The sequence below is a fragment of the Mesoplodon bidens genome (genome assembly GCF_964165515.1).
Source record: "Mesoplodon bidens genome assembly, chromosome: 2".
Lineage (NCBI taxonomy): Eukaryota > Metazoa > Chordata > Mammalia > Artiodactyla > Ziphiidae > Mesoplodon > Mesoplodon bidens.
The window spans coordinates 148,569,554-148,594,550 of NC_138177.1; the positions used below are offsets into that span (position 1 = coordinate 148,569,554).

Here is a 24,997-nt window from a genome sequence, read left to right on the forward strand (position 1 = left end):
ACAAATGTGGACAATAAATAACACACTCCTAAATAACCAATAGATCAAAAAAAGAAAACAAGGGAAGTTAGAAAATACTTCGAGTTAAAAAGAGAAACACAAAATTCAAAACTTATGGAATGCAGCTAAAACAGTGCTAAGAGGGAAATTTATAACTGTAAGCATTTATATTAAAAAAGCTCTCAAATCAATAACCTACCCTTCTTTCACCTTAAGAAACTAAAAAAAGAGCAAACTAAACCCAAGCGAGCAAAAGGAAGGGAATAATAAAGATTAGAACAGAGTTAAATCAAATAGAGAATAGAAAGCAATTGAGGAGGGCTTCCCTGGTGGCACAGTGGTTAAGAGTCTGCCTGCCAATGCAGGGGACATGGGTTCAAGCCCTGGTCCAGGGAGATCCCACATGCCGCAGAGCAACTAAGCCTGTGTGCCACAACGACTGAGCCTGTGCTCTAGAGTCGGCAAACCATAACTACTGAGCCCACGTGTCACAACTACTGAAGCCCGTGTGCCTAGAGCCCGACCTCTGCAACAAGAGAAGCCACTGCAGTGAGAAGCCTGCACACTGCAATGAAGAGTAGCCCCTGCTCGCCATAACTAGAGAAAGCCCATGCGCAGCAACGAAGACCCAACGCAGCCAAAAATAAATAAATAAAATAAATAAAAATTTTAAAAAAAGGAAACAATTGAGGAAATCAATGAAACCAGAAATTGGGATGAACAAATAGTTAAAGTCTCGCACACACACACATACACGGGAGAGAGAGAAGACACAAATTACTAAAATCAGGATGAAAGAGGGGACACTACTTGTAGTCCTTACAGAAAAAAAACAATAATGATGGAATACTATGAATAATTATATGCTAACAAATTAAACAACCTAGATGAAATGGGCAAATTCCTGGAAGCACACAAACTACCAAAACTGACTTAAGAGGAAGTAGAAATTCTGAATAGAACTATAACAAGTAAAGAAATTGGCTTCACTGGTGAATTCTACCAAATATTGTAAAAGGAATTAACACAAGTCCTTCACAAACTCTTCCAAAAAATAGGAGAGAACACTTCCTAATTCATTTTATGAAGGCATATTCCTTATGAATATAGACATAAAAATCTTTAACAAAACACTAGCAAAGCAACTCCAGCAGCATATAAAAAGGATTATAAACCATGACTAAATAGAATTCATCTTAGGAATGCCAAGAGGCTCAACATTAAAAAATCAGTGTAATAAACCATATTAATAGAATTAAGGACAAAAATCAACTGACAATAATCTACTGATTATTTCAGTAGACTCAGAAAAAGTGTTTGACACTCTTACATGTTAAAAAACACTGAATAGGGCTTCCCTGGTGGCGCAGTGGTTGAGAGTCCGCCTGCCGATGCAGGGGACACGGGTTCGTGCCCCGGTCTGGGAAGATCCCACATGCCGCAGAGCGGCTGGGCCCGTGAGCCATGGCTGCTGAGCCTGCGCGTCCGGAGCCTGTGCTCCGCAAGGGGAGAGGCCACAACAGTGAGAGGCCCGCCTACCGCAAAAAAAAAAAAAAAAAAAAAAACACTGAATAAACTAGGAACATCAGGGCACTTCCTCAGCCTGATAAAGGGTATGAAAAACCCAGAGCTAATATCATACTTAGTGGTAAAAGACTGAATGCTTAAGATCAGGAAGAAGACAAGGATGTCTGCTCTCACCACTTCTAATCATTGTACAGAAGGTTCTAGCTAGGGCATTTAGGCAAGAAAAAGAAATAAAAGGTATCCAGATTGGAAAAGAAGAAGTAAACTATTAGAGCTAGTAAATGAGTTCAGCAAGGTTGCAGGTTAAAAGATTAGGATACCAAAAATCAGTTGTATTTCTATATACTAGCAGTGAACAATCTGAAAATGAAATGAAGACATTCTATTTATAATGGCATAAAAAATGCTAAAATGCCTAAGCTTAAAAAAAAGTGCAAAAGCTATACAGTGAAAACTATGAAACATCATTGAAAGAACTTAAAGAAAACCTAAATAAGTGGAAAAACGTCCGTGTTCATGGATGGCAGTACTTCCGAAATTGATCTATGTGTTCAGTGTAATCCCTATAAACAGTACCAGCTGGCTTTTTACAGAAATGTCAAGATGATCTTAAAATTCATATGAAAATGCAAGGGATCCAGAACAGCTAAAATAACCTTGAAAGAATAGAAAAGAGTTGAAGTATACCTCCCAATTTGAAAACTTACAACAAAGCTGTAGTAATCAAAATTGTGAGGTACTAACATAAGATTAAACATGTAGATCAATGAATAGAAATGAGAGCCAGGAAATAAACCCTTACAATTATGGTCAGTTGGTTTTCAACAAGGGTCTCAAGACCATTCAAAGGGGAAAAAATAGTCATTTCAACACATGGTACTGGGACAACTGGTGAGCCACATGCAGAAGAATGAGGTTGGACCCCCACCTCACACCATATACAAAACTTAACTCAAAGTGTATCTTAGGGACTTCCCTGGTGGTCCAGTGATTAAGAATCCACCTTCCAATGCAGGGGACTTGGGTTCGATCCCTGGTCAGGGAACTAAGATCCCACATGCCACAGGGCAACTAAGTCCGTGCACCACAGCTAGAGTCTGTGCGCTGCAATTAGAAGCCCACGCACTGCAACGAAAAGATCCCGCATGCTGCAACTAAGACCTGATGCAGCCAAAAATAAATAAATATTTTTTTTAAAAACCCAAAATGTATCATAGAACTAAATGTAAGAGCTAAAAGATAAAACACTTAGGAGAAAAGATTAGGTATAAATCTTTGTGACTTTGGATTAGGCAGTGGTCTCTTACACATCAAAAACACAGACGACAAAAAAAGATAAATTGGACTTCACCGTAATTAAAGACTTTGTGCATCAAAGGGCACTATCAAGAAAGTAAAGAAGACAACCCACAGAATGGGAGGAAATATTTGCAAATCATATATCTAAGCAACTAGTGTCTAATATATAAAGAACTCTTAACAATAAAAAGACAAGTGCCCCATAACAATAAAAAGACAAGTGCCCCAATTAAAAATGGGCAAAGGATTCAAGTAGACATTTCTTTAAAGAAGATATATAAATGGTCAATAAGCATATGAAAAGATGCTCAATGTCATTAGTCATTAGGGAACTGTAAATCAAAACCACCATGAGATACTACAAGGATGATGGTAATCAAAGAGATGGACAATAACAAGTGTTGACAGGGATGTGGAGAAATTAGAACCCTCATACACTGCTGGCAGGAGTTTAAAATGGTGCAACCACTTCAGAAAACAGTTTGGCAGTTTCTCAAGTTTAACTTTCTTTTTGGCGGGGTTGGGGGGTGCCATGCCACACAGCTTGTGGGATCTTTGTTCCCCGACCAGCGATTGAACCCAGGGCCACGGTGGTGAAAGCACAGAGTCCTAACCACTGGACCTTTGGGGAATTCCCAAGAAGTTTAACTTATGACTCAACAGTTCCCCTCATAGGTATATATCCAAGAGAACTGAAAACCCGTGTCCATACAAAAACTTGTACGTGACTATTCACTATAGCCAAAAAGTGTTAACAATCCAGGTGTCCCATCAACTGATGAATGGACAACCAAATTGTGGCATATCCATACAATAGAACATTACTCAGCCATGAGGAGAAATGAAGTATCAATACAGAAGAACTTTGAAAATGGTGTATTAAGTGAAAGTAGCCAGACCAAAAGATTGAGTGATACTGTATGATTCCATTTATATGAAATGTCCAGAATAGGCAAATCCATAGTGACAGTAGGTTAGTGGTTGCCCGGGTCTAGGGGGAGGGAGGAATACAGAGTGACTACTAATGGATACATGGTTTCTTTTTAGGGTGATGAAAATATTCTGGAGTGAGATAGTGTTGATTGTTGCACAACCTTATGAATATTCTAAAAACCACTGATTTGCACACTTAATTTTTTTTTTTTTTTGGTTTGTTTTGCCCCTTGCAGTGCATTCTCGCCTAATGGAGGTCCAGAGCTGAGTGATTAAATGCAGCCATCCATTTTAGCTACCAGGTCTTGGGAAATGAAGGGTATCTCTGTGACAAGTCTGTAGGGGTGAGGGGACACAAGGGTGTGATATCATACAAGCTTTGATTGACAAAAAGCTTCTGCTTCTCCTTTGCAGAACTGCTCTCAGACTTCTGTTCATTTAGGGTCCCTTCATCTGTTGCTATCTGCCTTAATTCCCTGTGGTGTTTGTGTGTTGTATCGTTGCAGTGCTGACGGGGAAGTGAAGCACTGTGTGATCTACAGCACTGCTCGGGGCTATGGCTTTGCAGAGCCCTACAACCTGTACAGCTCACTGAAGGAGCTGGTGCTCCATTACCAGCAGACATCCCTCGTCCAGCACAATGACTCCCTCAACGTCAGGCTTGCCTACCCTGTCCATGCACAGATGCCCTCGCTCTGCAGATAAAGAGGGAGTGGGAAGAGCGGTGGCTCTCTAGCGATTTTTCTACAGTTTTTATTAGACTATGAGGGCATTCTTTCTACGTAGACTGCTTGTTTTGCACAAGAAGTGATTCTGTGAATGTGAAGTGGAGAGGCCGAGCAGCAGCCGGCCAGAATGGGGGCATACAGGGCCTGGGGTTCTCTGGGACTCACCACTGCACTGACGTAGGAAGCTGGGAGCAGATGCTGTTTTTTGGAAAGTCTGTTTCATTGGGGGTTTTGTTTTATTTAGCCAGGCACCCTCAACAGAACACATTAGGCCTGATGGGGGTGAGGGTTATATCTGGAAGCCTCTGAGGAGTCCATGTCCTCTTCTGAGAGACCATGTTGCTCTGAGAGTGTGGTGGGGCATGGCCCTTCTCTCTTCCTCCTAACAAGGCGGTGGTTTTGGTTCGGTGGTAGAATGGCATTTGGTGAAAAAGACAACCAAAGGAAAATGGGGAGGCTTGGGATTTCATTTAAAGAATCTTAATCCATGGGTAAAAAACTTTCAACCGAAGGTACTTAACCAAGAACGTTTAGGCGTCAGCATCTCAGTAGCTCCTCCCTTTAAAGAAGCATTATGTTTAGAAACCAAATTGATCCCAGCAAAACGATTGTTGCCAGACTAAGGTCTGATGGAGGAAGGCGGCACTAGTATCTGAATGCACACTTCTGTACCAAAACTTGAAAGTAAAACTAGAGAATTTGTTAGCTTTAGCAAACACTAAAATTGGTCAGTGTAACTCCTTTTGCCCTGCCCTTGTTTCTCTGAGATGAGGAATAGAGTTCTTTTTGTGGGCTGGTGAGCTTTGAATCATAAAATGAAGTTGGTACTTGTGTGGTGTTTCCTTAGCCTAAAGAATGATCTGTTGTTTGAAACCTTTGTAACTTGTGTGTATGAGTAAAGAAAAGGTGCAATCCAGTGCTTTTAGATGGCTTGATATACCAAATAATGATGTAGAACAACATTCTTATATGTGCTTCCCCAAGTTTAAATGCCCAGCAGAAACAGTCAACATGGTTTAATTTCCCGTCATCTCCTGTCGTTTGCTGGGTAGGGCCCAGGGGAGCCATAGGTGGCTAAGGCTGTAGCTGGAAGGGAGCCAGACTGCAGTCAGGGACTTCAGTAAATTACAGGCCCAAGGGCTCTGGTTTCCAGGGTGAGGGTCATACCACATTACCCATGTGCTTCCATACAGTGGTTTCTGAAACTTTTGCAAGGAGAGGAAGGGATGGCTTGGAGTTTAGACTTAGCCGAAGCCATCTGGAAGCTTTTTTCTTTGCCTTTTTTGTGATCCGGCCGTTAAGATGATGTGCACAGACTGTCCTCATGCTCCAGTGGCCCTGATTTTAGGCCAGGAACCTTCTGCTTCATGTGATTTAAGCCTTCCGGCTCAGTGGAGCTGGGCAAATGGAGCTGGAGGCAGCCTCTACTCCTACCTCCATTATGCTCCACCCTCCTCAGTCAACACTCGTTTGACAAATAGAGTCCAGCTGCCTCTGAGCCAATCCTAGAGCCATAATAGGCTCGAATGAGTCAGCTGTTTGAGCCCAAAGCTGTGCAGTCAGGCATCCTGGCTGAGCTACAGAAGTCAATATCTGAGTCTTGGTGAATAAGTAAGGTTTACAGCTAGGGAAACTCTAGTTTTGGGGATGAAAGAAACAAATTTTGCTTTCCCTGAGCACTTATCTTGGTGACAGGATCTAGAATGGACCATGACATAGAAATAGACATAGATTAAAAATTGGGGGGAGAACCTCCAGAGTTACTGACAGTGAAGATAGAAAGAAAAGGGGCATATCTTTGGCTTTTCCTTGGTTACGTTGCAGTTTCAGGATTGGGTGAGGCAGACAAATGAAACCCCCTCCAGTGTCACTGTTCTGACCTAAGCCCTTAACTAGTTGGTAGCCAGCTGAAATCCCTTCCCCATATTGCCAGATTGTTGAACCCGCTTAAGCAGCTAGATGCTCAAGATTGGGTGCAAGGAATCCCTTCTTTCTGGTACTAAAATTTAGTGTGTCCTGGATATCTCTTAAACGAAAAGGAGAGTGAGGATGAACCATGTGTTGCTCCTTATCAGGCAGCATTAAGGGTGTGCAGGGAGAGCGGAGGCGCCATCTACCATTTACACTTGGGCTGGCTTGTGGAGAAGGGCTACTCATTTTTAAGTCATACATTCCTTCACTTTTTTCTTTCCTGCTTTTCATTACTGAACTTGTTGCTTTGTGGGAACTAAGACCTAGGGATCATTTGAGAAGTTGGAAAGTATCTTTTCTGAGTAGTTGCCATGTGATTTGCTTGATCTTGACCAGTGGAAATGGCATAGGGACCAGTCTGCTAACCACTTGGAGGGGCAGTATGCAGCCCTTTTACTCCATGGTCTTGGCAGCAGGTCTTGGCCTCCTGCATCAGAACCTCGCTCTGTGTGTTATCCCATGATCTGGGCCCTGGGATTCTCTCTTGGCATCTTAACTGCAGCCTCAGTGAGGCAGAGGGTAGAGAGACAGACCAAGACCAGAGGGGCTTATTGTTCTCCTGGCTAGAGAAGCTGGCCACCGACATGGAAGCAGCTTGGGGCTGGCTGGACACCGATCAAAGGCCTATCTTTTCCAGGTCGAGCTTTTATCACAGAACAATGCTCCGTCTCCATCTGGCCATAGATGCTAACTAAGCCTTGGCCATGCCTCAGGCCTGTATAGGCTAGTGGTGGTGTCCTTACCACTGATTTGGTCAAGGTTGAGGACTTCTCATTACCGCCCCTACCCTGTCTCCAAGCCTCGATGGAACCCCCGCTTATTTTGGACCCTCAAGTGCTTTGCAGAAGCTCTGAGAGCCAATGTGGTGTCTTCCACCGGTCTCCTCTTGGAGCAAGGAACCAGCCTCATGGGTCCTCTTGGGCCAAGAATTGCATCTGAGCAATTACTGGTTTTTCAAGGTGGTCTCTTGCCAGTTAAGGCTCCTTAGTAGATCTGTATGAGGCTTCAATGGCCTCAAAGCAGAGGGTCCAGATGGGGGCCTGGCTGGGCCCTCTGCTGTCAACTGCTCAGCCTTGCTCTAGCTCCAGCCACTTGTGACAGACAACCTTGTTTCCTTACAAATTCCAGCATGTGACTTTGGTGCCCTGTTGTTACTCGTGAAAGACCTATTCTTCTGTTGTCTTTGGTGTAGTCAAAAAAATTCATGTAGTTACGTAAAAATATCAGATTTACAAGGAAGCCAACTGTATGTCTTGTGTTGGGACAATTCATAATGTAGTTCCTAGACCACTTTTGCAAATTGTTCTTGTCACCAGGTGTGTTCAGACATTGCTGTGCAGTTGTGGGGGAGGGTGGGGGGAAGGTGAGGGGAGATACTTTTTGGTCTTTTTGTTTTTTACCTTCCCCAAGTGGGGACAGTCTGGCCAACTTGCTCCAGTAATACAATAAAGACATTGCAATAAAGCACCTTTTTGTTCTCATGCTATGGAGGGGTAGGCTGGGCGGGGGGCAAAAGGAAGAGGACTGGGGTATTGAAAAGCCCCGAAGCTCCCAGACCTTCTCCGCCATGGCACCAAAAGATCAAGATCAGTCCTGGGGCTGAATTGGGGTTACCAGAGGCTCTCTTCTTTCCCTGAAGAGGAAGTCAAGCCTGTCAGGCATGATGCCAGAATCCTGTCCACCAACACAGCACACAGGGAGACTCAGAAACTAACCCTGATAAAGTTAAACGTGAGAGCCCTTTTGTCCTCACCCCATTCTTATTAGAAAGGCCACTTAATTCTTAATACCTGTCTCTGCCCAGCAGTGTGTTTGCATGCTCTTTTGTGGGGGCAGGGGGGTGGGCTGTCTTACAGTCTGCCTGTCCTCTTGTTGCCCCCGGCCATCACCCTCTTTGTTGCGGTTCCTACATGTTGGGAACATAATCAGCAAACATGTGACTGGCACTGTGGGCAAAGGGCACTGCAGTTCTCATCCTTGACACTCAGGCCCCACTCACGTGTGTACTGAGTTACAAATCAGACTGAAGGGCAATAATCTATTGTTCTAAATGACCTTGCCTACATCCTTCCTCCCCACTGCACTTAGCTACACAGCACCCTCAAGGCCACTGCTAGGAACCACGGATGATTTCCCCTAATTCCGAGAGTTTTTCCCACTCTCAGCATGGGATGCTCAAACCTCCTATCTATCTCCAGCCAAGTTCTCTCTTCCGAACTCCACCTGCTGGCGGGATATCTCAAATGGGGCCTTGGGTGTCCCACAGGACTGCAAAATTTTTGTCTACTTAATGAGTAAACATATGCTTGGCAATGAATTCCCTTACCTTCCTACCACCAAACCTGTAACTGGTCTGCATCCACATAACTCCTCTCACTCTCACCTGTCAAATTACAAAAGGTAGCCCTCCTCCAACTATAAGCTAGTCTCTCCACGTGTATTTTGGATCCTATTTTCTCCCATCTTCTCAGGAATCTCCTGTGAGTTCTCTGTTGTTTCCTCGCAACTGGATGATCCATTTAAACATGGTTAGCTGGCTCCCACTCCACTTCCTCAGTCTCTACTCAATCCTTTATCTCTTCAGAGCCTAACCCTTTTAAAAAAACATCTAAGGGGCTTCCCTGGTGGCGCAGTGGTTGAGAGTCTGCCTGCCGATGCAGGGGACAAGGGTTCGTGCCCGGTCCGGGAGGATCCCACATGCCGCGGAGTGGCTGGGCCCGTGAGCCATGGCCGCTGAGCCTGCGCTTCCGGAGCCTGTACTCCGCAACGGGAGAGGCCACAACAGTGAGAGGCCCGCGTACAGCAAAAAAAAAAAAAAAAAAAAAAAACACCCACAAAAAACATCTAAGTTTGTCTTTATTTCTTCACCTCCTCAAGCTTTTCAGTACGGGTCCCACCACTACCTGAAATTGCTCTCCTTGATGTCTTAAGTAACCAGCATTGTGACTACTCTGTGAAAAACTCTGCCATTGACTCCATGATCATCTCGTTTTCCTCCTGCATCTCTGACTGTTCCTTTTAATTCTCCTGGACTCTAAGTCTCCTGGGCTCCTCTGGCCACCTCACTTATGCCTTTTTCCCTGGCAGTTTTATCCACATCCATGAATTCACCTACCATCTCTAGGCTAATTATACCCATCGTTGTTTCTCCTGCCCAGACCTATGTTGCGAGGTACCTCACATGCAACGTACTGAATGCAGGGTCACCACGTAGCCCTGGTTCTTTCATTATTTCATATTTCAGTGAATGGAAATACATAATTCATCTGGTTATATAGGTCAGGAATGTAGTCATCATCTTTGATACCTTTGCTTTGTGTCTACATAAAACCCATCACCAACCCATATATCCATTTTACTTTCTAAATAGCAAAGATATCCAACTTTTCTCTCCAACTTCACTGTTTCACTATCTCTAACAATACTGGAATGTCTCCCTTTTATCATTCTTGCCCCCTCAAATTCATTTTCATTATAGCAACCAGAGTCATCTTTTCAAAATAGAAATCTGGGGAATTCCCTGGTGGTCCAGTGGTTAGGACTCGGACTTGCGCTGCCAGGGCCCAGGTTCAATCCTTGGTCGGGGAAGTAAAAACAAAAAACAACAAAAACTAAACTCAAAACAAAACAAACAAAACACCAAAAAGGGACTTCCCTGTGGCACAGTGGTTAAGAATCTGCCTGCCAATGCAGGGGACACGGGTTTGATCCCTGGTCTGGGAAGATTCCACATGCCATGGAGCAACTAAGCCCGTGTGCCACAACTACTGAGCCTGTGCTCTACAGCCCGCGAGCCACAACTACTGAGCCCGTGTGCTACAACTACTGAAGCCACATGCCTAGAGCCCATGCTCCGCAACAAGAGACGCCACAGCAATAAGAAGCCTGTGCACCATAATGAAGAGTAGCCTGCTCACTGCAACTAGAGAAAGCCCGCGCAGCAACAAAGACCCAACACAGCCAAAAAATTAAAAAAACACCCAAATCTGAACTTGCGTAAAACCATTAAATAACTTTCAATTGCTCTTATGGTAAATCACAAAATTCTTAAAATCATCTGGCTTCTCCCAAGTTCAGGATCTCATCCCCTACTTCAGTTACTCTTCATTTGGCTCCCTCCACTCAGCTAACCCCAATGGCTTGGACCTTTTCCTTTTTCCTTCTGCACATGTCCTCTGTACAATCCCTATCTTCTCCTATGGCTTTAATTACCACCTATTGGCTGATGGCTGCCAGATCTATGCGTCCAGCTCCCTACGCTTCCCCTCCTTTTGGGGACACCTCCTCATTGTTGCCATCCTAGTTTAGACCATCACAAGGGGTCACTACATCATTTTCTCTCTGGTCGGCTTTCTCCACTTGAGCCTCTCTACACTGCGGCCAGTGATCTTCCTAAAACCTATATCTGATTATACCACTCCCAGAATTACCTTCCAGAAGCTCCTCACTCCTGTCAGGCTAATCTGGCAGTGTCTCTCAAGGGGAGCACCACTGGCACTTGGGGCAGCTGCCCTAAGCATTACAGGATGCTTAGCATCTCTGTGCCTACTCTTCGCAAACCCCTTCTTTCCCCCCATTTCCAACCCCCCAGGGGGGCAGTTCCTCCTTCCCAGGAACTGCTGCAAGATGTGCCCGCACCTCCCCCTTCACCTATGGTATGGTGCTTCTAACCAGATCCTGACCTACATGGGGGGCTGCCCCAGGCAACTAGTTACCTGTGTTCCCAGTGTCCTGGACAGGCTCTCCAAGGATCTGCCGTCAGTGAATGACTGAAGGAAGGAGGAAGGGAGGTTCAAGAGGGGCCTGGAAGGCTGAGGGGGCCAGACATCTGCCACTACAGGCAGGGTGCGCCCTCTGCTGGCTACAGCCTTCCCCACGCAGGGTGACGAGGAGCTGCAGGATGCATGTCGCGCCCAGCCAGTACCCAGAGGCATTTTCCTGTCTCTAGGCCTCTTGATGCCTCTCCTTCTGACCTAGGCACTGAATTACAGAACAGTCAGCGCAAGACAGCAGTTTGGCGAGTCCTGCATCACCATGGAGGCCCTCTACCACAGCCCTACCCCCTGTCCCTGGGATGCCATCTCCCAACTCCTCCAACAACAATGGTCCCACAGCTGTCCTCCCCCTCCCTTCCACACCATCCACCCACTCACCAACTGCAGTCCTACCCACTGGGGGCTGCCCACGTCAGCAATGTCCATATCCAGTGCTAAGGCCTACCTGACAACAGCCCAAGAAGGGCTGACTGGCTACAAACATTAAGGGTTTATGACTAAGTACGGAAGGCAGTTTCTCTATTTCATCTGGCCTCTCAGCATTTTACCAAGTAAGCTCTCCTTCCATTTAAAATCTCTTTACTTTTGGATTTTATGACTCTTCCTTGATGTCTTCTTTCTTTGCCTTAAATGCTAGTGCATTACTACTGATACATTGATAGCTCTCAGATTTCTAACTTCAGTCTAGATTTCCCTACTGAGTTCCAGACCCATGCACCCAAACTTCTGGATGTCCCACAGGTACCTCAAATTAAATATATCCCAAGTTCAACTCTTCACCTCCCTCTACCTCTTTTTCTCATTTACTGGCTAAGAGCACTCCAAATTGGGAGATAAATGTGGGTTCTAGAGTCAAGAGAGACCTAGATTCTAATCCTAGCCCTGCCCAGAGCTGTATGATCTTGCTCACGTTAATGTCTGAAAACCTGAGTTCCCTTCTCTATAAAGCAGGAATATTACTTGCTACATGGCCTTCTCTGGTTCCCCAACACCCACAGAAAGTCTAAGCCCCTAGAAGACTCTTAGATATGGCCCTCACCTAATTCACTAGACCCATTTCCAGTTTGAATTACTTTCAGCTCTTTGAATGTGCCAGGTGTACGGCAAGTGCCGTACTCTTTGTCTGGACATTCTTTCTCACACTAATCCCCACTCTTCTAACCTAGCAAACTACTACCTATCATCTGTCCTCCGGGTCTGAGCTCAGATGCCCTAGTCTCTGGAAAGCCTAGCTGGCTTAGGCACCCTCCCACAACAGTGTCTCATTCATCACTACATTCTCAACAGCAACACAGGACCTTAAGTTACATTTGTATTGACTGAAGGAAAGAAGAAAGCCAAAGACGTAAAGATAGTTTCCAAGAGCGTGTATTACACAGGACTGAGTGCAAGAAATGGCAAACAGCCTCTATGTTTGCTTTAAAAGCTCATCGGGTGCCAATGCCAAGTCCTGATGCTTCTGAGGGCCCCCTGGGTCTCGGCCCTTCTGGAGCAAGCTGGGCCCAGGCTCCTGGGTGAGGGGGCAGCTTTTGCATGGAATGTCCTGCCTCCTGTCACCTGAGGCATCAGGCACTTTGGTGATACCCAGGGCTGGCTCCTCTTCCTCTCTTTGTGTACACTCAGGCTCCCATAGCCAGCTCTGGCTGGGAACCACACAAGGTAGATGGGCCACCCCAGGGGCACTGGGTGGCCATGCCTTCCCCTCCTGTCTGGGAGACAGGTTTGCAGGGTGGACTGAAGCTGTAGTTTCCAAATCCTGGGACCTGGCCAGCCCATCTTCCATTGTTGCCTTTCTGGTTGGGGATGCCCTGTCAGGGCCTTCAACAATGAATTTCCAGGACCACAGGCCCAGCTCTCCAGAGGTGGAGGCAGTGGAGCAACTGGCGGGGATGAGTCCTGAAGAGCTCGGACAAAGTGCTGTTAGTGCCTGGGTGTGGAGGTGCTGGGCCTTCCAGCAGCCTTCAGGGTGGATGGGCTCTGTGGGTCCAGCCCTACCCAGGTTGGGGGCTGATGACGAGGAGCTGGCAGCCTCTTCAAAGGCTTGTAGGATCCCAAGCCTCTCCTGGGGGACACTAGGGCCTTCCATTCTGGGAGATCCCAGTGTGACCCCTGTCAATAGGCCTGGGACCACTGGGCCCTGGCTCCTGGGATCCCTGGGCAAGAAGGCGTCCTCTTCCTCACCCTCTCCTGCTCCTGCTCCTCTGAGGAGTGGATCCTGGCCCACTTCTGGGTTAGGTACCAAGCTTGGCTCCTGTACACCTTGGCTGTTCTCAGGCCCCTCATCAGTGTCATCTTCTGAAGAGTCAACCTCCCGGATGGCTTCCTGCTTCTGCAGCGACTCTCGCCGTTCAGCCCGGTCCTGGCGGAGGGTTCCCAGGGCCCGTGAGGGAGCAGCCTGCAGCACCCCTTTCCCTGGCAGCGCCCCCTTCCCAGACAGCACACTTCTGGTCCCAACCACCTCCAGAGGGCTGACTTCCCGGGGTGGCAATTCCTTCTTTAGCTCAGGGTAGGGCAGGTCAAGGCTATGTTTTCGAGAAGTGGCTAGCTTCTTCTCGGAAGCAGCAAGTGCAGCCGCCAGTTTCTCAGCTGATTGCACCCTCTTAAGTAGTGGTGAACGGGGTGACTCCGCACTCCTGGGCCGTGAGAGTTGCCGGCCTAGGGGAGGCGACACGTGAAGCTTGGTAGGGAAGGCCTGGGCTCCGTGGCCAGACAAGGGTGATGGGGAACGCTGGGGTGAAGCTGCTGGTGGCGGAGAAGGGGTGTGGGCCAGTGGTGACAGTGGGATGCTGCCTGCTGACTTGCGCCGTGGAGAGCGGTACTGGCGTTGGAGCTTGGGCGCCAGACCGTGGAGGGAGCTGGGCCGTGTGTGCCCAGAGCCGGCTGGAGAACTGGGCACGCTGGAGCTGGGGGAGCTGCTCTGTGATGAATTTCCCCCCACTTTACACAGACAGACAGACAGAGACACACACACACAAAGGCAGAGCAGTTAGCTCTTGGAAGTGACTGAGGGGCAAAACAGGGCTTAGGCCTGGAATGTCCCAGGATCATCAAGGTTACTCCACCAGTGAACCAGAGCCCAGGCTACAGAAATGAAGTCACCCTCCACCTCTGTCACCTCCTCCCCAGGACTGCCGAATCTTAAGGGGGTGGGTTGGACGAGAGCTTCCGAGTGGGATGAGTGGGAAGCACCGAGGGCCCAGGACTCTGCTACCTCCCAGGGGCTGTCTCTGCAACCAGCCCTTCATACCTGAATGCACAGCTTCAGGGGTCACCCTGTAGCCCTGAGTGGGAGATCGGGGAGAAAGGCTGTGGCTGTGTGTGGGAGAGCCTGGCCCACTCTCCCCTGATGACAAAGAGCGGTTAAGGGAAGAAAGGCTGCGGCTGGTGTGGAGTAGGGATGCCTGCTTCGTGATCTTCCGGAACAGGGAGCTCCTTCTTCTGCTGCAGAGACAGGGATCAGAGGCTGTCTGAGTTGGTGCCCAGGGCACAGCACACACTGGGCCAAGGGCCAGGGTCCCCAGCACACACTAGCACCTAGGTGGCTGAGAGCAGATCCCCTGGGCTAAGTCTGGCTCACCTTTCTTGCCCATCCTTGCCCCGGCTCCGCTTGCTCCTTCGGGCCATCTTGGCCTTGTAGCTGTCCTTCCGAGCTGGCCCCACTTTAATGGATGTGTTCTCCAGGGGAGTTGTTGAAATAGACACCTTGTTTCCACTCTGGGGATCAGAGCATGAGCCTAGGCTAAGGCCGTGGCTGTGTTCCTCCCCTGCCCCTGCCCCTCCCGCTGGGTACGGCTGTCCCACAGCTTGAGCTTCCGCCCCTGCATCACCATGTCTGAGCCAGGGACCACCTTCCTTCTTCACAGATTAGGAAATGGCTCCACTGGAGCCCAAGTGGTTTGGGGTTGGTAAGATAGAGAAGAGGCTCACATGCCCTGTCCTCCAGTCCTACCCACAGCTCAGCAGGATCCCTGCCTTGGTCAATGAGGGTGTCTCCTTCCAGTGAAAACCCTTTGCTATGGCCACACCCAAGTTCCGTGTGTATGTGCATCTGTCCTCAGTGTCGGGTATGTGTGCGTCCCAACTCTCCCACTCCCCCATGGCCAGTCACAGACTCATAAGGCTGGAGTCATTCAGGGACTGCAGCAGGCGGCACACCCAGCACTGACCTTCAGGATCAGCTCCACCACCTCTGTATGCACCAGCCCGTGCACAGGCTCCCCGTTGACGTGTGTGATGAGGTCTCCCTGACGGAGCCCCGCCTCACTGGCTGGACCTCCGTCCTCCACGTGCTGTCCCGGGGAGAGAACAGTCTCAGCCTGGAGCCTGAGCATGAAGGGTGGGGCCTAGCTCTGCTCATCGAGCTGTGACCCCTACCCCCCACTCTTCGACCCCTGAGGGTAATGTGGGCAGAGACAGAAGCAGGGACAGACAGGCCCTAGTAAGGGGAAGGGAGAAGAGTGATGAAGCTGGGAGACAACAGGTCTGGATGGCCAGACATACCCACACCATGTGGTGCACAGTGTAGACGTCTGAGTCGCCCATGTAGACACGGATGGCCCGCAGGGTGAAGCCATACTTCTTGCCAGCTCGGTGGATGATGATAGGGGGCCTTGAGCTGCTGAGGGCTGGCAGGAAGTCCCTGCTTGGAGAAGAGTCCCTGGATGATGGGTTGGATGACTGGGAATGCGGGGACATGGGGCTGGCCAGTGGAGAGCAGGTGTGGTGCTCTGGAGAAGGAGAAGCCGGGACTTAGTGCATCCATGCTCGAGCCCAGCCCCTGTCTGGGCCGTTGATCCCACACAGCTCTAGTCACAGAGCCTGCCCCCAGCCAGGTATGTCTTCCCCGCAACCTCAGAGCGCAAAGCGCCTTCGTGTGCCCAGACCCTCGCAGACCCCAGGAGGTGATGGGCTCGCATTTACTGAGTGCTTACGTATATGCATTAGGGACCATATAAGCTCTTCATACATACTTGAACGTCACAATTACCCTATGAGTTACCATCATTAATATCCACATTTTTTGATGAGGAACTTGAGGCGCAGAGGGATTAAGCACCTTCTTCAAGATCAAGAGCCCTTCAGTGATGGAACCAGGATCTGAATATGAGCTCTCTGCCTCAGAGCCTGCGCTCATTACACGGTGCTATCTGCCTTCTGGAACACGCACACACAACCCCAGACCAACGCACCCCTTTAGAGACCTCTGCTCTTTTAACAAAGGGGCCACAGTGACGCACAGCCTCTCGGATCCCTGCTCCTCAACACACAGAACACAGACACACCTGCTGTGTGCACACGCCAGCCATGGGCCCAGAGTTTTCCAAGGCCCTTCGTATGAGTTTTATCTTCGTTCCCCGGGGGCCTCACCTGCAGGAATGAGGAGGGACAGGGCTGTGGCTGAGGCAGACTTGATCACTTTGTTGATGGGGCGAGCGGTGCGCTTTTCTATAGAGTCCCCAGAGAGCAGCCGGTGGCGGGCCCTGCGCACCGCCAGGTCGCTGATGGCCTTGGCTGTGGCTCCCTCAGCCAGCTGTGGGGTCCCGCGGCCTCCTCGAGTCTCCATGGCTGTGGACCAAGTGACCAGTGAGACCTGCAGTGTAGCGGAGCCTCCCCTCCTGGCCCCCTGCAGCATCCCCAGCCTAGGCCCTCTGGCCACCCGCTGGGCCACACCTGGACTGGAAGCGCTGCTCTGGCCAAGAGGCTCCTCATCCAGCTTCAGCCGCCGTTCCGCTGGCCGTGCAGGGGCAGGCCCAGATACCCCCTCTCCAGACGGGGGTGTCAGAAGCCAAGCACCCTCCTGCTGCTGCCTCCTAGGGGGGCCGCCAGCCTCCTCAGTGCCCTCAGGGAAGCGAGGCACGTCCAGGAGGCCCGAGCAGTGGCGGCGCACTGTGAGGGGAGGGCTGGAGTCGCTCTCCGTGTGGGATGACTCAGACACCGACAGCCGCTTCCGTAATCTGTGAGACACAAGGCCTAGGGTGAGGTGGCCCCGGCAGCCTCCCTCCTCCAGCCCAGGCTTCCTCTGGGGCTCATGTCACAGAACCTCTCTCCAGGAGCCATCCTCTCGAAGGCCCCTCACCTCACCACATGCCTCCCCACCATCCGTGACCACCAGCGGATGGGCAAGCTCTGGGTGCTCACATCTCAGGGGAGCCGACCACCCAGCTCCGCTCTCGGCCCCTCAGCCCCGCTAGGCTGTCCGAGCGGTCCTCCTTCTCCTCGCTCAGGCTGCGCTTGGTGGGGGGCGGCATCCGGTGCTCCTCGAGCAGCGAGAGCCTCTCCATGCTGCTGTACACCTGTGGGCACAGGAGACCTGCCGGGGCGCCCAACGACCACACCTCCCAAGGAGCGAAAAGGATCCTCAGTGCCTGAAGCCCAGGAATTTGAGCCAGTTCTCCTCTTCCCTCCCCCATATATACCAGATGAATATTCGAGGAAACAGCTATTCCACTGGTCTGACCTGGCCGCACCCTGGCATCTCATATGTCAGGGCCCTGAGTAGATCTAGAGGCATCTGTCACATGCAGGCCCAGACCTTGCCCACTCTTTTCCCAGAGATAGCCCATCCCCTCCTCCCCAGGTGTGCCCCAGGGATGTCCCTCAATAGGTCCTCTTCTCCCAGTTCTCCAGCCTGGGCCCACCACAGTCGCACCTTGCTGAACCTTGGAGAACAGGAAGAGAACTGGCGAATCTCAAGGTAGCCATCCTCACTCACTTCCTCCTCGTCCTCTGAGTCTATGTGGTGGTATCGCTCTGAGCGGGCTGGGACACACAGAACAGTGCCTTTCAGAGGCCATGGTGGTGGCCTCCTTTAACCCTATCAGACCTCAGCAGGGCCTGGAGAAGTTGCTCCTGATACCAAGTTCGCGGTGCATAGGTGTTTCTGGGCACACAGGTAGGATCCCTGCTCCTCCCCGTCCCACCAGTGGCCTTACTGTCAAAGTAGCTGGTATCATCCTCTGACTCCAGCTGGGGAATAAATTCAGCCTTCTGACGAAGAAGTCCTGTCCAGTCCAGACCAATAAAGAACGGGTGTTGCTTCACCTCATAGGCACTGCCTGTGAACAGGGATGGCGTGGGCAAGGGGCTGGGGTGAGCTGTGTGGAGTCCAGGTCAGCACATCCAGTGAGAACCTAGGCCTCGAAAGGCTGGGCCTGGAGGCCTCAGCTCCAGCACCTTCCTCTTCTGCCCACAGGGAGCAGGGCAGAGGTTCAGGATCCAGGGGCACCGCCCACACCTGAAGCCTGAACCTCCCAGTTATATGGAATCAGCCCTACTCCTCCAAGTGCTGAGAAAGGTTAGTGGGGCCTGTCCCACCTGTACCCAGTCTCTCCAGAGGGTTCTGGTGGAGCAGTTTTGAGGTGAGATCCTGGGCGTCCGGTGGCAGCGCATCATCCCCCTCGGGCCACACAATCTCATCTGAAGAGTCATTGGGTGTGACAAGGAAAGGAGTGGGTTAGAGAAGTCTCAGAAGTCGTGGGCAGACTGGGGAGATGGAGAAGAGGGTCCTGTGATAGGATACGTGTGGGGAGGCATAAAGGGCCCAGCCCAGAGCCCTGAAAGCCTTGCCTGGGACCCACTTCCTTTAAGTTGTACAGGTTCATGTCCTTCTAGGGGAGACTCCCACATCCTAGACCATGGCTTGCTCTTTGGTCCAGGGTGGCCACTGCAAAGCAGTGGTCTGATCTCCAGCTCACCCTGCCTTTACACTCCAGACACGTGTACACACACACACACAAAACTCACACTCACGGGGTATGCACAGACACAACACAGGTACACCCATGCACTCATGTGGGACCAGGCACACAATCAGAACAAGCGCTAGGTGACACACAGAGTTTGCATGTGCACATATCTGAGGCAAGCATACTAAACACACACACATGAACACAGAACAAGAACTTGTAAGCCTCGCAGATGCATGCGTAAATCATATTTGTGGATCCAGATTCTGTCCCCTTGGTGGGCCAGGGGGATGGTACCTACCACTGATCACTTGCCCAAAGAGCTCCTCTGGAGTGTCTCCGAAGAAAGGGACGCAGCCCACCAGGAACTCATACAGGATTATGCCCATGGCCCACCAGTCCACTGGTTTCCCATAGCCCTGACGCAGGATCACCTCAGGGGCAATGTATTCCGGGGTCCCGCATACCTGGGCACAAAGAAGCCGGGCTGGCTCAGCATCCACAGAGAGTGAATTGGCATGGCGGCTGGAGGGGTTGGGGTGCTCCCACTGCTGGAGCAGAAAGTCTCTGAATGAAGACTCAGCTCACTCTGGTTAATGAGCAGGAGCAATAGGAGCCCCAGCGTACCAGGGGTGGAGCTGCTGGTGAGGTGAGTTTATGTATTTCCTAATTAACTGAAACATCTAGTTCTAGCCTGGAACCACCACTCCCTTTTGGCATGTGGTACCCACAATTGGTCTCTGCCCTCCAGCCTCCAAAGAACAGACACTACAGTCATATGACTCCTACAGGGACTTGTGAACAGTCACAACCTGTAATGTCAAATCAGGAAACGCCCCACGGCTACTCTCAGGACGCAGCCCAGTGGAAACTTGGAGCTGTGTTCCAAGGACACAGGCGCCAGGAGAGCTTTGCTCTTTACTGAGGCTAGAAGTCTCAGGACTGACCTCTTATCAGTCTCTGAGAGTGTCAATGGTTATGTGACCTATCTTCTTCAAACCCTGAGGAGGAAGATGATCTTGGATTTTATATCCATGTGATTCTCATGGGCCACCTTATTTTCCAAATGTGCTACCTATCTCAATGTCTCCCTGGAACCAAAAGGTGGAAAAGACAGGAGCTCTCAGTCTCAACATCTAGCTGCAAGGTAAGCATGTGGCCTCCAGTCCTTACTCTGAGGCCTGGATTCAACCCCCAAGGTCTCAACCATCCTTCTTATTACCTGCTTGTCCAGGAACTCCCGAGTATCCTTTTCAATGTGGCCCTCGTACAAGTTTGTGGTCAGACTCATGAGGCCAATTTTAGAAAGGCCAAAGTCAGTGAGCTTGATGTGCCCCATGGATGTAATCAGCAGGCTGGGAAACCAGAGAAACAGAAGTTTGAAGTTATTTCCTGGTCTTCCAAAATTGCTGATTTTAGTATATGCCCAATTTTCCCACTCAGGCGTCTAACTGTGGGACATAAGCAGGGTAGCTTCATCAGGGAGACAGGCAGCTGTGAAAGAATAAACAACTCTGGTTGTATGAGTACTGTACTCTGCACAAGCAACTATAACCTGCCTTTTGCCCATTCCCCCAATTCACTTTTGTTTACTGCCCTCAACCGTATTCTATACTGAGGGCAAGTATCAGCCAGCTGAGAAACAGACTTTCTTCCACGAGCGATCAGCCTCGTCCTAAGGGTCCAGCCATTCCCAGTCTCCTCTCCTGACCTAAGTGGCTCACAATACCCCGAGTCAGGGAGAGGGCAAAGGGGCACCATGATCTCGTTCCACATCCACGGCCAGTTTTAGGAGGGCTGGCTGGGAGGAACTAGACGTAAGATCTCACAGAGAACTGTCTCTTCCCCTTCACATACTCTGCCTGAGCCATTTTGTGCCAAAGGCTTCACCCTACTACCCCTTTATTCCCAAATCTGTATCTCTGGCCCTGACTTTTTTTTTTTGGCCCTGACTTCTTTCATGAGCTCCATGCCTAAAAGCTGCCCGGATGTCCTACAGGCACACGAACTCAACCTGTCCAAAACAAGGTCATGCCTCCTAACTGGTCCTCTTCTCAGTGAAAAGCAGTAGTTTCTGTTACCTACTGAGCTCTGTGATAAGTGCTTTAGCAATTATTTATCAAAATATTCTGGCTCATGAAAGGTCTTACAGAGTAACTAACACAACAAAGGTAGGTATTATTATCCCCAAGAGGAGGAACATGAGGCTCAGAGAGGTTTAATTAACAGACTGGAGTTCAGAGAGTTAACGAGCTCTATGAACTTAGGTCTGTCTAACGTCGAAGCTGCTTACACTACAGAGGCTTACCACCACCAGCACCAAGGTGGAAACCTGGAAGATATCCCAGACTCCTGCTCTCTCACCCCAGCCTTATCATTTCCTTTCCACTTCCCAACACTATCCCTCTCTTCTCCATCCTGACTCTGTTCCAGTGCAGGCACTGTTGTTTTGGGCCTAGACTACTGCCATGGTCTCATCACCTCTTTCCATGGGCAGTGATCTTCCTAAACCTAAATCAGAGTCTGAGTGTGACACTCTGTCACCCTGTGGTTAACAGGCCCTTCAGAGACTCTCTAGGACCCTTTAAAATTAAACCCAGACTTAATAGAAGGCCCCTTCATGATCCAATCCCTGCCCCTCTCTCTAGCTTCCTCTCTTACTACTCTGACCAACTAACAATCTCAGTTTCAGCCATACTGTACTATTTGTAGTTCCTGAATGGGACCCGTCCCCACACCCGTGCGTGCCTCTGCAAATCCTGCTCCCCAGCTTGAGTAAGCTCCTCCCACCTTCGCCCACCTGACTAATACCTTCTAAGAAGCAGCCTATACAAAGATATTTCTGCCACCCACACTAGATTTAAGCTCTACAGGCCAGGGACTAGAATACAGTGCTTGGCACAGAGTAGATGTCAGTAAATGTCAGGACACTTGCTTAGCCAACTACTAGATGTGTGGATTCTTTTGTTCCTGCTTGGTTTCTTAAGTGGAGCTCCTCAGTGATTCTTTGATGTCACCAAAGCCTTACGGTGCCCCTGCCAGACCTTGCTGGCAATGTTCTTTGCATTTGGGGTAGTCAGGGGCTAGATGGACACCCACATGAGCAGTGTTTCCTAGCAGCCATTTGGGATAGATTCAAACATGCTGTGTCTGCGTTCATTTATCTAGAGACCCAAGAGGGACATCCTAAACAAGGGACTCGGATAGTGGGCATACTTGTCAGGCTTGAGGTCACGGTGCACGATGCCATAGTTGTGTAAGTACTCCAGGGCTAGCACAGTTTCCGCAAAGTACAGGCGCACCATATCCACAGGCAGGGCCCCGATGTTCTTCAGCAGAGTGGCACAGTCTCCTCCTGCAACAAGCCCAGGTCACCATGAAGGATGGGTCCAGTGCCCTGCTCTAGATGGTCTCAGAGGCCCCAGAGTAGACAGTGTCACAGAATACCCTGGTGCCAGAGACTGTGATTCTAGCCCCTCTGCTGCTGGCATGGGTGGGAGAGTGTGGAGGGGAGCAGGAGGTAAGACGAGTCGGCCAGTGGCTGTCAAGGCCACTGTTCAGGACAAAGAGGGAAGGAACCCAGGCCTCTATGCCTGTAAGCTGACTCGCTGGGACAGGACTAAGTTATTTTAGGATGGGAATCCTGTTTATTGCAAACACATCTGGCTGAGACTTCAGCATTTGTTCATTTATTTCCTTCCTGTTGGCTCTCCTTTAGTTTTTGAGTAAAGTAACACTGTAAACTCCCAGCACCTACCCAAAGAATGAAAAGCGGAGTTTTGTTCAGCTTCAACTTCAAGACTTAGGCAAAATATCTTTGGAAGCTGTATGCAGCCCTGACGAAGGGAGAGGGAAGGCCACTGGGAAAGCGGCTGCCCCCTCCAGAGCTGTGCCCCATGATGCTCTCCTACACCATCCCCCGAGCATTTTGTGGGGTCCTAAGGGGCATCCCCTTCAAAACCCATCCGCAAGGGCAGTGGCTTTCCTCTCCTCTGAGGGCCCAGATGCAATCCTCCCAGCATCGGACCCTGGGCTTTGGTGGCTCTGCTACCCACTTTGTTCCTGCCAGGTGCCAGCAGGTCTGCCAGGCTGTGCAGGCTTTGTAGCTGTGAGGCTGATACATCCTGTCCTGACATGGGCAGCCTCATGGCAGCTACTGCTCCAGAAGCCTCTCCCTGGGAGGGGAACGGCACCTTGTGCCCACCATGGCCAAATGGTCTCTGAGATCCTAAGGCAGAAACCAAGGCCAAAGAGAGGTTGGGAAGCTGGGCCCTGAAACTTCACGCCTACACAAGCTGTTGGTCCCTGCTCAGGGCTGTCTCAGATTATGCTGTGGCCCCCAAGCCAGGCCACCTTTCCCCCCGTACCTTCAACATACTCCATCACCATGCACAGGTGGCGCTTGGTCTCAAAGGAGCAGAACATGCTGACCACAAAGGGGTTCTCAGCAAACGTCAGTATGTCACGCTCCACAAAGGCCTGCTGGATCTGGTTCCGCAGGATCAGGTTCTGCTTGTTGATCTTCTTCACGGCAAAGCGCTGCCGGGTGGACTTGTGCCGCACCAGGAATACGGCCCTGGAAACAAAGCCCATCCGTACCCCACGGCCCTCAGCCCCTGAGCTGTGCCCTCCTCCACTGCGAGCTTGGGTGGTCAAACTGCTTCCTCTCACACCTTATCGGTGCACAGAACAAAGGAGCAGGGGGTGCTTATCAATGAGAAGGATCTGAGCACCTGCCCAGAGAGCTCTTCAATTCCCTGATATACCAAGTCCTGAGGACACAGCTCAACCCCTCCTCAGAGCTCAGTGAGAGGAGAAGCGCCACCAAGAGGAGAGGGAATCTTTCCTGGGAAAGGAACCACACTCGTGTCAGAGGAAGCTGGGCTCTTGCCTCTCCTGGAGGCTTCGGGGAGGGACAGGGCCCGTCCAGAGGCATCTGGTGCTCAGAGGATTAGGCATCATTCACTTCCGGAAGGAAGAGCCCCAGGGCTGACTTAGCTCCAGTCCCGGCCACACCCTGACCCTTGCCTTTACCCATAGGCGCCATTGCTGATGAGCTTAATGGTTTCGAAGTCCTCTTCAGAGGGTGTCTTTTTAGACGTCAGAGATGCCCCACGGCCCTGGAAGACATGAAAAGGCAGGAGCCAGGAATGCTTCTCAGAGCTCACATTTTTGGGGAAGCTGTGGCCCCAGCATCTGCTTAGCTCTTAGCCCTGCCGTGGCCTCCTGTCCATTCTTCCCCAGGAGCTGAATGACCTCTCAGACAGTGTAAGTGATCACCCACTCCGCCATCCCTCCTTCAGACAGTCTCTTAGAGAGAATTCACAGCCCTTTGCTTCACAGGGCCCCGGCTCCAGGATTGAGGCAGGAGCTCAGGGTCTTTACCTCGACTGAATCATCTGTCTCCGGAGTGTCAGGACTGTCATAGCTGCTCAACTGGGCCATTTCTAGAAACAAATCAAGGACACAAGAGAAAAGTGTGCGTGGCAATGTCAAGACATCTCAGCAGTCCATTCACATCACACGACAGATGCATGTAGGGAAGGCATTAATGCTTCCTGCAACAGGCTGGGAGGCGGTCCTGTGGCTCTATCCTTAGTGCAGTCAACAGCTTTTAGACTTGTTTGTCAAATAATATTGCCACCCTTATTTCTAGAAGTCCAGTGCCATTCAAAAGGCTTGGCAAATTCTACAAAGCTTCCCTCAAACTTGGGACAATGCCTGAAAACAGGGCCCAAAGCTGGGCTGTCTGATAGCTGGCCCCCATCCTGCTGGTCAAGACTCTGCTTTGCCAGATGAGGTTGGGAAGCAGGAAAGGCAGGAGTGGGACGACTAGAGACTAGGGATTTGGAAGCCCATGGTTCAGGAGGGGCTCAGTGTGAAGGCCCAGAGAATGGCATTATCTTCTGAAGCCCTGAGTTGGGACCACCCCAAAGACACAGGAGGACTTGTGAGGTGGCAGCAGGAGAGGCAAACATGCAGAGGAGGTGACCATTTTTGAAAATGTGATTGTGGTCCTCTGTGATGACCTTTTGATCTTAGGCTCTAAATCCAACGCAGGTGGGCCCAAGGCAATCCA

General features: G+C 50.2%; 2 protein-coding genes across 8 annotated transcripts in view; one reads left to right on the forward strand and one right to left on the reverse strand.

Moving 5' to 3' along the window:
* Positions 1 to 7,843, forward strand: part of LOC308613062 (phosphatidylinositol 3-kinase regulatory subunit gamma) — an 84,856-nt gene extending 77,013 nt beyond the window's left edge. The window contains exon 10 of the mRNA XM_081226002.1: positions 4,266 to 7,843. Coding sequence (XP_081082128.1) covers positions 4,266 to 4,464 — 199 coding nt within the window. The 3' untranslated portion in view covers positions 4,465 to 7,843. The remainder of the gene's footprint in view (positions 1 to 4,265) is intronic.
* Positions 7,844 to 12,585: 4,742 nt separating this feature from the next.
* The window catches only part of MAST2 (microtubule associated serine/threonine kinase 2), a gene marked incomplete at its 5' end in the record, with an annotated part of 199,737 nt that continues 187,325 nt past the window's right edge, over positions 12,586 to 24,997 (reverse strand). For 4 of the 7 annotated variants that reach the window (XM_081226012.1, XM_081226011.1, XM_081226013.1 and 1 more), the window contains 17 exons: positions 12,586 to 14,170; positions 14,481 to 14,674; positions 14,811 to 14,947; positions 15,400 to 15,522; positions 15,734 to 15,960; positions 16,601 to 16,798; positions 16,904 to 17,187; positions 17,372 to 17,526; positions 17,883 to 17,992; positions 18,166 to 18,288; positions 18,548 to 18,649; positions 19,220 to 19,385; positions 20,141 to 20,273; positions 22,135 to 22,273; positions 23,286 to 23,494; positions 23,953 to 24,038; positions 24,304 to 24,365. In XM_081226012.1, coding sequence (XP_081082138.1) covers positions 12,642 to 14,170; positions 14,481 to 14,674; positions 14,811 to 14,947; positions 15,400 to 15,522; positions 15,734 to 15,960; positions 16,601 to 16,798; positions 16,904 to 17,187; positions 17,372 to 17,526; positions 17,883 to 17,992; positions 18,166 to 18,288; positions 18,548 to 18,649; positions 19,220 to 19,385; positions 20,141 to 20,273; positions 22,135 to 22,273; positions 23,286 to 23,494; positions 23,953 to 24,038; positions 24,304 to 24,365 — 3,977 coding nt within the window. In that variant the 3' untranslated portion in view covers positions 12,586 to 12,641. Of the gene's footprint in view, positions 14,171 to 14,480; positions 14,675 to 14,810; positions 14,948 to 15,399; positions 15,523 to 15,733; positions 15,961 to 16,600; positions 16,799 to 16,903; positions 17,188 to 17,371; positions 17,569 to 17,882; positions 17,993 to 18,165; positions 18,289 to 18,547; positions 18,650 to 19,219; positions 19,386 to 20,140; positions 20,274 to 22,134; positions 22,274 to 23,285; positions 23,495 to 23,952; positions 24,039 to 24,303; positions 24,366 to 24,997 lie in introns of all 7 variants that reach the window. The other 3 variants (XM_081226009.1, XM_081226007.1, XM_081226008.1) reach the window with 2 other exon arrangements.